Raw genomic sequence first — 12,689 nt, 5'->3', positions numbered from 1 at the left:
CACTTTACGTGTGTGTACTTGCACTGTATTCGACTGCCGCCGAGGGCAATAAAGAACTAAAGCGCGGTGCTCTAACACAATTGGTAGCCTAATCATATTTTGGGTGTAAATGATAGTTTGTAAAACGATACCTGGCCGTCTGTGTTTACTGTAGTAGTACTCATCTACACGCCCCCTTCTGACTGTACATAAAGCAGTGCGCGGTGCGTCCGGCGGTGAGCAGCATGATTCTACACGGGAAAGTGGCTCTGGTCACCGGCGGCGCGCAAGGCATCGGAAGAGCCGTGGTGGAAGATCTCCTGGGGAATGGGGCGAAGGTTTATCTCGCTTTGTCAAATTGCTTACTTTTTAAAATGGACATTTTTAATGCGGATTTATCCCATTAACTATTGGGAAAACTTTGTACAACTATTTGAATTGCCTGTTTTGTGGCGATTTTTTCCTAATTTCATCATGCACCATTTTGTGGCTTTAATTATTTTACTTGTTTTAGCGTTACGTTATTAATTTACTTACTTTTTGACAATTCAGGTTGCACTGGTGGACCTGAACCAGTCTGTAGGAGAGGAATGCAAAAGTGATCTAGATGGCCAGTTTGGGGAGGATAACTGTATTTTTATCCAGTGTGACGTGACGGACGCGGGGAAACTTAAAGGTAAAATCGTAGTTTTTACTTAGGCTTTTACTTATAGAGTATTTATCACCTTCTCTGAGGTTGAAATCGTTTTCTTAAACGAAACAATGATCCACTTCTTATTTGCGCACCTGTACGTGCAGCGCATCTTATTCATGAACAGAGTCTCATTGTTTGGGGCGTTAATAGGTCATGCTAGACACTCGGGGCCTCAGGCCGTCACTGAAGAATGTTATAGTTTTTTTTTTTTTTTAAGTTTTAAAACGATTTGTCTTTTGTAATTATTTCACCAAGACAAGAGTTTATGCATGGGTAGGTGGTGAGGAGATAGTTCATTCCTGTTAGACTTGTTTCCAACAACACACTTACTATAGAGTTTAATTAAATGTTTCTTTGTGGAATGCTGCAGCTGCAAGTCAGGCGAGGGCACATGCAAGCTCACACTGGCTGTATTTCAAAACCTAGTGAGCTGCCTACCTGAACTGCTCATTTGGTTTTGATACACAGCCACTTTGTACTGCTGTCAAAGGTGGAACTATTGCAAAGTTGTTATTGATAATTATCAAGACATGAAAACCCTGTTTTCTTGCTTTAGATGCCTTTCAAAACACAGTAGAGAGGTTTGGTCGGTTGGATATTGTCATCAATAACGCTGGGATCAACAACGAGAAGAATTGGGAAAAGACCATTGAAGTAAATTTGGTGAGTTAAAAATCATAGCAACTTGAAATCCAACTTTTATAGATCATGCCAAACGGTTGCATTTCCATTCAACCTCATTTCATTGAACACATCCCATTATTTACACAGATAAGTGGATCACGTTTTGTGCCTTAGAGCACAACATTCAACCACACTTCAGGAAAGGAGTTAGAAAATTCACAAAAAAATACTCCACCCCCTGCATCTAGTCTAGATTTCACAATAGTACATGAAATGAAATAATCTTCAGATCTTTAAAATTATTCATGCTCTGCAGATTGATTTCATAATGGACACGGTGCAGTGAAATAATGTGTATTTATGTTAGTTCATAATAGCAGGCCAACGTCAACATAATCTCACTCTCAAAAGAAAACATCTGTTCACTGTGTGCTAGTAGTTTAATACAACTGTTTTCTTCCTCAGACATCCGTCATAAAGGGGACATATTTAGCACTAGAACACATGAGTAAAGAGTACGGAAAGGAAGGAGGGGTTATCATCAACGTCTCATCTATGGCAGGTAAGCTACTGATAACTTTATCATGTGTCTAACATATGTGCCTGTTTTGAAAAAGTTAGCCTAAAAGTTCAGAATAGCCTTGTAGAGTGTTATGCTTAAGAAGGTTACACAACAGTATTTTTATGGTCATTAGCAAACTATAGAATGAGTCAAATGTTTGCTCACACAAAAGCAAATATATTTGTTTTGTTCTGTCTGTTGCCAAGGATCTGTACCTACTTTTGAAAAATTACACAAGCGCAATTACACCTAAATAATAAATTACATAATAGATACTGTCCATTTACTGATGATTACAGATAAATGACTTGCTTGATGATTAAGATGCAAAAGAGTCAGTACCTTTAGCATAAAAGGTCATTTGGGCACACCTTTTTTTCCAACAATGTAGTTTTAAATGAAGGCAGTATCTAAAACATGAACAAAACAACATAAGAGTATAATGCAAAAAATGATAGCAGTATGCCACAATGTAGACACTTTAACCTACAAAAGTGTCTGCAAAAGTAAATGCACTTAGGCCTATGGCCAACTAAAGTAGTTTTACACACACACACACACACACACACACACACATACACACACACACACACACACACACACACACACACACACACACACACACACACACACACACACACACACACACACACACACACACACACACACACACACACACACACACACACACACACACACACACACACACACAAATCATATCTCTTGTGAGAAATATGATTGAAATGATGTACAAAAAGCTTTTTATTCTACATGAAGCAGGTCGCCGTTCATGGGTACCATGCTGACTACACAAATGAATTGCATCCAGCCACATGCCAGCACAAACCATAAATAATGCATGGACGTTTGTCGAGATTGAACCCAAGGTTAATCTTTTTGTTAATATACAGATTGAAAAAAAAATTTAATAGGGCAAACACAACATGTTTTTGTGTGATGCGGCAGCCTTTGATGAACAAACTAAATACATCAACCACAAGTATGTGTCAGCATTAAAGTGCCCCAATTATGCTTTTCCGGGTATATTACCTTTCATGTAGTGTAATATAGCTGTTTGTAAAATGTCTACAAAGTTTCACAGATCAAAATGCATGATAAATGATCCGATTCCTAACTGCCTGAAGCGAGTCGTCAGTAAGTCCAGTCTTTGATATGGTAAAAACTATGCCATTGTTACTGTTTGTATCCTTTTGTATACAAGCACTGAGGAAGCCTCTAGAGCTGAAATTCAGATATGGTCATGGGTGTTTTGTTTCCGACACGCATTGTACGAGGTCAACCAGTCACAACAGACGAGGCCAAATGACCAATCAGAGCAGAGTAGGCTCTCGGAAAGGAGGGGTTTAGAGAGACCGAATCCGTTATTGAACCATTTCAGACACTGAGAAAAGAGGACAATGTATATTATGAGAAAATTAAAAGTGTTTTTTTACCTTGGATGTATGTAAACCTATTGCAGGAGACCATGATTGGGGTATTTTAAGTCCAAGATCACTGCACCAAAGAAGAGCAAGCATAAAGTAAACAAAAACTTTTAGGGAACAGCCATTTCAACAGTCGCTGGGAAATTGCATAGTGTGAGACATTTCAAGAAGATCTCTCTAACACTAATTATTTACATTACATTACTGGGACACTCAGATACCTTTGTTGTGATGACATTGCAGTTGTTTGGACATAGACAAACTGATTCTGGGCCCTGTTTTGAAGATATGAATATGATTTTGTATATGTGTGTGTACATGGTGGATGATGAATGGTGTGGGCTGACAGTGACCTTGTTATAACCCTTGTTATAGCTCCAGACAAGTTTTAAGACTTTGGATTTGAAACAGCCTTTTCTTTTCACTGAGAGATGAGATTGAGGATGGTTTATTTACCTCGCTGCATCTCATGTTTCTTTAACTTATGTAGCACAGGTGATTATACTTTTTTATGAGTGGAACAACCTCACTTTGCGACTACGTTAATGGATTTATTTTCTTGTGAGTGGAGATTTATACTGTTATGAAGCTTGATATTGTTGCTGTTTAACAACACATTAAAGACTTAGTTAAATATAGGCCTGCTTCATCCTTCTTAAACTGACACCATTGAATCAGTATATTGACAGCAATATTGACAGTATATCAAAGAATTATTCACCATAAACTTGTTAAGAAAAAAAATCACTTTGTCTTATATAAACATTACGATAAATCTCATAAACTGTGAGAAAAACTAGGTTGCCCTGAGTTGTGTCAGACCCGATATACCTAGAAATAGAACATTATAAATATAATATGATTTATATAATTATGGTTTGTCCTCAAGCCATCCTACAGAACAGATATATGGAGCAAATGTAATTTTAGTATATTATATTTATGTAATACAGCTAAGCTGTGTGAGTGGTGAATTGCTATATAATGTTGTCAGAGATCTATATTCAAACCACATTACTCTAGCTGGGGAACAATATATAATAATCACATATAGCATATATGCATTTGGTTTTAACCTCTTAACTGTCACCCCCCTTTTTGAGAATACACATGAAAATGCACTATCCAAACTTAAAGGGCTGTAATTCAAGAATGCTTTGGAATATAGACCAAAGTTTGGTCTCGTTTTAAAGACGACGTTCTGCAGATTATTGCTGAAGTGAAAGCAATTCAAAATATGAAAGTATGAAATAGTTATGGAAGTTTAAATTTACTGTAAATGAAAAATACTGTACTAAATATTTTTTATTTCATATAAAATATATATTTTACAAAAAAGCATTTACTCTAAAATTACTATAAAATCAAAGCCATATGTCTAACCAATTTGTGTTCCAAATTTGAAGTTGATATCACAAAAATTGAAGTCCCCATGAGATTTTGTTTAGGGTGCTGTACCAAAAATAGCCACCGGGTGTCATTCAAATTCCATTTATTGTTGTTTTGATGCATTTTCCTGTAAATTTCTGTCCAAATATTACTTCCATCACAAAACAGTCACCAAATATGGACCCTTGAGACTCAGACCTTTCCGACAATATGCGTTTTGTCAAGATTGGAAAAGATTTTGAATATAAAGTAGTTAAAATAATTGTTGTAATATGAAACATGACAGCGCCCACTAGGGGAGGAGCCCACTAGAATAATTTAGAGTAACGTTTCCATGGCAACACAATGTCCGATTTCAAAACGGTTTTCACAGGATGAATTTTGAGTTTGTAAGCTTTCAAATGATACCTAATTTGTGATAATTACTTAAATATATGATATGAAAAAAAGGCGATCAAAAAAAGAGCACCAGGCGTCCCACCTGTGGGACGGTGACAGTTAAAGGGTTAAAGCAAATAAGTAACTCGACCATGCTGAATGGAAACATGTCTTTGTAGGATGACTTCATTGTTTGATTTACTTTTTATTATGATCTTACCCCTTAATTAAAATGTTTACAGACAAGAAATCTTGACGACTGTCTGTTAATAGATGTTGTCAATACAGCCAGAATGGGAAACAGCCTTCTTTTGTGCAAAAGTGGGTTATTCTCTGGATGTGCATTAAAGTTGTGTTTAGAATTGTTCAGAACACACAAGAATTGTTGAATTGTAAATACTGTCTCAACTATTTGCTGCTGGCGACCTTGGCTGCCTCGGTTTGATGCAGCTTGTAAATGTTGTTTATTATAACAAAGCCTCAACGCTATAAAGAAACATTGTTCCATTTGACTTCTCCAATAACTTTCCACATACAATAAAGTATATGTTTATTGCAATATATAGATATTAATACTCATACTGTATATTAATATTCATTGTATAGGAGGAAAAAACAGGTGACTTTTCCACAGAAAGCTGTATTTTTATATAGGCCCATAAACAACCAAACTGCCCTATAAAGTTTAAAGCAGTAGTTTAGGAAATTGTCCTCAGCTCTTTATGTTTGCAAAGAGCCGCATTAGTTTAAACAGACTCAACAGCCATTCGGATTTTCATACTTGAATTAAAGGAGAAATCCTCAGCCTTGGAAGATCCACACATTTTCCATGACGGAGGTGTTGTAAATCATTCACAGGCTTTGTTTTACTATAGCCTCAATAAGATGAAAACCTTGCACTATCAAATAACGGATTGTAGTATCGCTGCTCTGGTTACAAAACCTTTCATTCAATCACCTGGAATGATAATGTTGTCATGAAAGTTAAAGAAATACAAATAATTCTAATTTCGTCATTATGTACTCACCCTCATGTTTTAAGCCCATGTGCCTATGGGGGGAAAAAATATATTCTTAAGACTATTCTCACAACTCTTTTATATACAATGACGGTTCGTAGTGACCATCTCTGTTCCAAAAAATAAAATAAAAATAACACAGAAAAACCACCATAAAAAATAATCCAAATGACTCATGTGCTATAACAAATCTTTAGCTGTTATTCCCAACATTTACCTCCAGTGAGCTGTAAACATCCCACTCATCACATTTCTCCTGAAATGACAAATTTTGGCCTGTTTCTCACTCAAACCTAACGTATGGTTTTAGAATACTTCTGGTATAATGCTCAAGTCATATAGGCTACTTTTATGGTGGATTTCTGGAGCATAAAGTGCCCCTTTTATGCTATTTTAAAGGCTCCTATTTTTGTTTTAGAGGTAATGCATCAAAGGTTAAAAAAACAGTTACATTTTTTAATAATATACATTGCACAGCACCACATTTTTCAATGATTCTCAAACAACTCCGCGGATTAATCACTCTCTCCAAATCCCTCCTTTCCGAGAGCTACTCTGCTCAAAACTACATATTTTAAACACCCAGTAGAAAATAGATATATATATATATCAATAATTACACATACTTACAGGTTGTGATTCTGAGGAGCAAGCTGGTCCAAATAAACTGGGTACTGACCCATTTTTCAAGAGCAAGAGTTTTGCGAATCCTGTGTTGAACTCCGAGGTTTGAGAAGGTCGTCAGTAAAATGACGTTTGAGGGCGGGTCAAGTTCACGAGCAGAAAACGTATAAAATAGGCGGATATTATGCAAATGTCTTTTCTAGTGACGTGTGAAAGTCACTCATTAGGATTAGAAATACAAACGACTCGTATAGTTGGTTTAGAGTCGATTCTTTTTTTTGGAAGACAATTGCTCTCTTCAAATACCCATACTTGCAGTCATTGCACTTGACCTACTTACATGACGTATTTCCTGTATTTCCCAAGTGTTCTAGTAGGCGTGAAGACTGCAAGTGTGTATATAATTGATTACCTGATGGGACACACTTATAGTGTTGCAAAAAAAAGTGTTTACAGAGCTTTTTTATATTTTCAATACTTTGCATTTTAAAATAAACTTATAAATGTCTGTAGTTGCTATATAACTAACAGAAGACTTAAAATTGTGGTGCTTCTAATTAAGTGATAAAAAAAACTGTTGCAAATGTTGTACAACATACACATAGCCTACTCATCTTTGCACCAATAAAATGTGCAACGCTTTATCTTTTACTACCAAATTATATTTAATATCTAATTAATTCAACGTTTTCCTTGAAATCTTGTGATTTAGGGGCACGTGAGTACCCGAACATGCATGATGGGATACTCCGAAGTGGTATTCGAGATAGAGTGTGTTTAGTGTGCATTAAGGGCACTGCGCTTTGGCATTTTTAAGACATGGGACAGACTTGCGTACTTACTTCCTGTCGTGTGCACGTGCTCTCAAGTAGCCAAGACCGCAAGTGTGGGTATTTGGACAGGGCAAATAACTTTATTTATCGTGCACTTTCGATTTTACAACTTTGCGGAACAATTACATCCACAAACAGCTATATTACACACTGCATGAAAGGGAATATTCAAAAAACCCTAATAGCGGCATGGTCATATGGAAAATAGCCCTAAAAAAATTCCTTTTGTGTTCCAATGAAAAAAAAAAAAACAGTTTACAAGTCTGAAACAATATAAGGGGAATAAATAATGACAACATGTTTTTTTGTTCCCAGCATTTCTCCATTCTCCTCACCAGCCAGTATACACAGCGACAAAGTATGGGGTGATTGGATTTTCAAGAGCCATAGCAGTGAGTACATCAATCCTGTCTCACTAGCTCACCCTAAGTAAAGTTTACTTGTAACCGTATGCAAATGCTTTCCCTAAAATATGGTACATTCCAGCACCTGACAATCAAACCGGCTGACCCAGTGCGGTTTTAACAGCCCAGCTTTTCCCTCGAGAGAGAGTAGTTTTATTTGCTCACAGATAGAATCTCGTACTCGTGAGTGTTGACACATTCTTTGCACTGTGTGTGTAATTTAGGCTGACCGTGTTTGGACACGTTTTGTTGTCGGCAGGACGCATCTGAACAGGGCAATTATGGAGTGAGGATCAACACACTGTGCCCAGCCTTCGTGGACACCCCACTACTTCGCACTGTGGAGCATGAGGAAACAATGGGCAAGTTTGTCAAGTACAAAGATGAATTCAAACAAAGGATGGACAAGTATGGCGTTCTTAAGTAAGCTGAACTACCTGTTTCTTCTGTATGGGATTGCCTTAGTAGTTTTGCTTTGTTTGTTGCATTCAGTCCCTTGAATAAACAGTTTGTTTGGGCAGACAGCAACAGTGTTCTCTAGATAATGGCACAAATCTGTTTCTAGTCCAGACCTTTACAGCTCCAAGTAAATAAATAGTGGATCAAATGCTTTTAAATCTTTAAACCTGCCTTTACTGGTAAATCTAGACATTCCATTTTGCACCACCCACTGATTAAATGTGGATTAGACCACACGTTATGCTTGCAGTATTTTTGACATGTGCTTCATTTATAACCAACCCCAACTAATCAATTACAGTATTACATAGCTGATACTTTTTTTCATACCTCTGCAATTGGCTCACTCACACAATTCTTCTGGTGTTGGTGGTGTATCTGAGGACGTTTTATTTTTTTCCTCCTGAAATGTCTGTTATGTCTTCCTCAAACTCTCTGTAGACACATGAAGGATGTGTTATTTGAAGTTACAGTATGTTGACAAGAACATAGAAAAAATAGGATTGAGGCCAATGGACTGATTTCACAATGCAATGAAATGAATCACCTTGTTAAATAAGAGTGTTTGTATTATACAATTCCACTTTATGTGCTGAAATGTGTTGAATTCACTTAATGCTACAGGAAAAAATAGTAAAATGATGTTGTGTCTGTGTATATCTACAGACCATCTCTGATTGCAGAAGGAATGCTGCGAATCATAACAGACGAAAGCCTAAACGGAGCTGTGATGAAGATCACCTGTTCTAAAGGCATTCACTTCCACACCTATGAGCCTCTTTCAGCTTGAGAGTGATGAACAATCAAGCCAGTTCTGTTTGTCCTCTTTTCTGTCCTCTCCATTCCTCACCAGAACATTTATTTTATTGAAGTCCAGTGCAAACACCTGGTTAATTGTCACAGACGTCCAGTTAAGAAATAAATAGGGAGTGTATGGATTTTGTAAGAGAAGAGTTTCCTGTTTATCATTTATCAGTTTTGAAAACCAAAAAGGATTGCATACTGGTGTGCATTTTCCTTTTTTTGTAATGTCTTTGAACATTCATTTGTACATAACTGCTTTAACTGTGAGTAATTGCTTTTGAGAAAGAAAAAAAAGGATCATATTTATTACTAATTCAGTTACTATTTTTGTGGTACCTCAATAGCGCTCAACCAACCCTTTCTTATATATTTTTGTTGTTGTTGTATATTTTACATATACAGATCTCTTTGTGACAAAGAGAATATCCAAGGCTTTTAATGTATAAATCAAACAATAAACTTCTGAAAATATAAAGGAAATCGTTTATTTTGTATTATTTAATTTTTTTGTTTCTTGCAGCTAAATTGCATAGTCTCTGGTTTACCAAAATGTAACCCAAAATCTACTTGTCGTCTTGTAGATTTGGGGACTAGCTCCTGTATACAATGTTCTTATTTATTTTTTTTACATTTTTTCCTGCCTACATTACAAGATGCACTGTTCTGGAATGCAAATCCAGAGACAATGCATGGCTTACATTTTTTAAGTATAATCAAATTAGCTGTACAAGTCATTTCAACTTAAATTATATTAAACTGATTAAAAAAATTTATTGAACCTCATATACCAAAGTAATACTAATAATTGTAGTAAAACATGGCTTATCTGTTTTAAATACTTTATAAGACTTGTGTTTAGTTGTATCAGGGCATCAGTAGTCAACAAGTCTACACTAAAGTAGTTTTATAAATAATACAATGCCCTAATTGGTTCATAAGGGTTAATTTGAGAATAACAGTTCTCAGAGTGTCCGACTATGTCACAGATGAAAATAAATGTTTTGCGCATCACTGTAACTTTATACATTTCCTTTAAAGGTCCCATGGCATGGCATTTTTCTATTATTTTATAATGTTTCCTGAGGTGTACTTATATTGTTATTGTTGTGATTTTTACATCATAAAATGTCATAATTTAGAAATAAAAGGCATTTTTTTCAATACTGATGTTTGCCCTGTGGCTGAATGCCTTGTTTCAAGAGACGTGTCTGCTGTGAGACTTCAGTAAAAACGCCCACTGTTGTGATTGGCTGACATCTTTGCATTTGAAATGAGCGGAGGGGGCGTGGTTTAACGAGGTCTACGAGGCACGAGCAGGCACGAGCTGCTGCCAGAGAGACGGATGGACCCGAGTTCACTTCACATCAGTTCTCAGCTCGTCTCAGTTCAGTGAACTGTTGTAGTTACTAGAATATACTTCAGGTTATTAGTCTATTTCTAGTCGGAGGGACTGTCACTCATGTCAGAAAGTTAGTAACTTTAGTAAATTATGGATCAGCGCTGACTGGAGACGCGAACCGTTTAGAACGATTCAGTCCGATTTGGTGAACTGATTCGGTTCACTAAAAAGAACCGGTTCAAAAGAAAGATAGTTCGCGACGCAAACCGGACATCACTAGTGTACCAGAGACAGAGCTCAGCGATTGCTAACAAAGTTATTTATAGTAACTACTGAGTTATGGGAGCGCTGTCAGTCAGCGCGAGTTTATTGTGTTTGTATCTGAGAGTTCTGAATAAACACGAGTCCCAGTCACAGCGAGTCCGTCTTCATCATTATTACCAACTTTGTAACACATGCAAAGTACCATTACAGCTGTCGAGATGAACGAGTTACGAGTAAGTGTTGATAATAGCATTATTTTTAGATATGTTCCTATTATATGAAAAGCTTCAGTGATGCGCATTAAGTACACAGAGCAAACAAAGACACAACAGCATTAATCGAATGTAATCCAGTTTATTGTGGGGAAAGCTGCCTAGCCCGGATATGCTCACGCTTACCCCCCTTCTGCTTAATCTCGCGCCGCGTTTGGTGCCTCCGCTGTTGAAGGTTGAAGGCCGACCGGCCAGTGCAGCCCGAGCTTCGGCGTGTGTGAGGTTTATCTCTAAAGATGTTACTCTGCTGATGTTGAGCAGAAACGACTGTATGCACATTTTAGAACAGATAGACGCGACGAAGACGTACAAAAACACTGACTCACAAGATAGAAAACATGAAAACACTGTTCTGTCGGGAGAGAGAGAAGCCGCAGTGTGTGCACGAATAATAAATAATTAGCTACACATAAGAAATCACTGATCACAGATCAGAAGGAACTGAAAAAAGACTTCTGTTTTCATTTGTACATCCAAACACTGAGAAACTGCCAGCTTTCACTCGTTCACAAGCAATGATCTCTCGAGCGCTTGCATGGGCGTGCCAGATTCTCTGGGCGGAGGAAAGGGAGGTAACCGTTCCTGCTTGGACGTCAAACCTTGGACGTCAAACCAGGAGACTTCAGGATTGGCTAGTCTGGCCTGTCATTTTCTCAAAGGCAGAGAAAGACAGCCAGAACTCGGTTTTACATCGATCAACATTTCTATCCACTTGGGGACAATATTCAGGCTAGCGGAACTCATATTAATGTTGAAAAACCTCATAAAATGAAAATTTCATGCCATGGGACCTTTAATGAAACCTCACAGGGATTCCCCAAAAATGTGACTCTGCTTTGATATGATGATATAAATATTTTATCTAATGGCCTCAGAAGTGGTCAAAAGGGTATTTTGAACATGAAATGCAGACTATGGAGGCTCAGGTCAAAGACCATGTAGACTTGAGTTAAATTGATTTTCCCTGAACTGTAAGATTTAAATGTACATATCTTTCTGTTCAAGAGACTCTCTTGGTTATTCTGCCAGAGATCTCCTGGCCGTGAATAAACTATATTCCTGCAAAGAGCAACTTGGAAGTCATGTCAGGTATATGTTGCGCAGCAGAGGAATAGAAGTACTAAAGATATATGCTCAAAAGACCACAGCAGAGACAGTGATAGTGTTGGAAGACTATAGTGCCGCCCTCGGGGTGAAGCTGTAATACTCTTAGTTAGTATTAATGATCCTGTGTCGGACCAGTGTACACCTGAGAAGGACGGTGAGAGTGTATAGATGCTAAAGACCTGTGTGTGCATGTGTGATACAGGTAGTGATAGTAGCTTCTTGACAGCACGGCATCACCATACTTCATGGAAGTATTTGATTGGATTGCCAGTATTCGGGAAGGGAATTACCTCGAGATACTGTAATATTATATTGTATTATATTCAGGATGGGAATTACCCCGAAGGTACTGTATAGTGCTGTATTGGTACTGTCATATTGTATTCTATTATATTCGGGATGGGAATTACCCCGAAGGTACTGTAGTATTATTGTATTATACTGACAACCGGAGGTTGTTCAAATTGTCAACGGTGAAGTCAGATAAGTAGGT

General features: G+C 37.3%; 1 protein-coding gene across 1 annotated transcript; it reads left to right on the top strand.

Moving 5' to 3' along the window:
• Positions 1-20: 20 nt before the first annotated feature.
• hpgd (15-hydroxyprostaglandin dehydrogenase) lies at positions 21-10,966 on the top strand. Its single transcript, XM_079811270.1, has 7 exons — positions 21-317; positions 532-655; positions 1,230-1,336; positions 1,763-1,859; positions 7,863-7,939; positions 8,211-8,374; positions 9,077-10,966. The coding sequence occupies exons 1-7, from the start codon at positions 225-227 to the stop codon at positions 9,198-9,200; spliced, it is 786 nt and encodes a 261-aa protein (XP_079667396.1). The 5' UTR covers positions 21-224; the 3' UTR covers positions 9,201-10,966.
• The last annotated feature ends 1,723 nt before the right edge of the window (positions 10,967-12,689 follow it).

The sequence above is a fragment of the Gobio gobio genome, assembly GCF_949357685.1.
Source record: "Gobio gobio genome assembly, chromosome: 3".
In the NCBI taxonomy this organism is placed as follows: domain Eukaryota; kingdom Metazoa; phylum Chordata; class Actinopteri; order Cypriniformes; family Gobionidae; genus Gobio; species Gobio gobio.
The sequence above is the reverse complement of the archived record's forward strand: the minus strand, read 5'-3'. Positions and strand labels throughout refer to the sequence as shown.

What these genes read in the sequence shown, in the direction of transcription:
- hpgd (XM_079811270.1), top strand. Translation starts at nt 225, where the DNA reads ATGATTCTACACGGGAAAGTGGCTCTGGTCACCGGCGGCGCGCAAGGC. An exon ending in TCCTGGGGAATGGGGCGAAG is followed by an intron (nt 318 to 531) that starts GTTTATCTCGCT and finishes TTGACAATTCAG; the next exon opens with GTTGCACTGGTGGACCTGAA. An exon ending in AGACCATTGAAGTAAATTTG is followed by an intron (nt 1,337 to 1,762) that starts GTGAGTTAAAAA and finishes TTTCTTCCTCAG; the next exon opens with ACATCCGTCATAAAGGGGAC.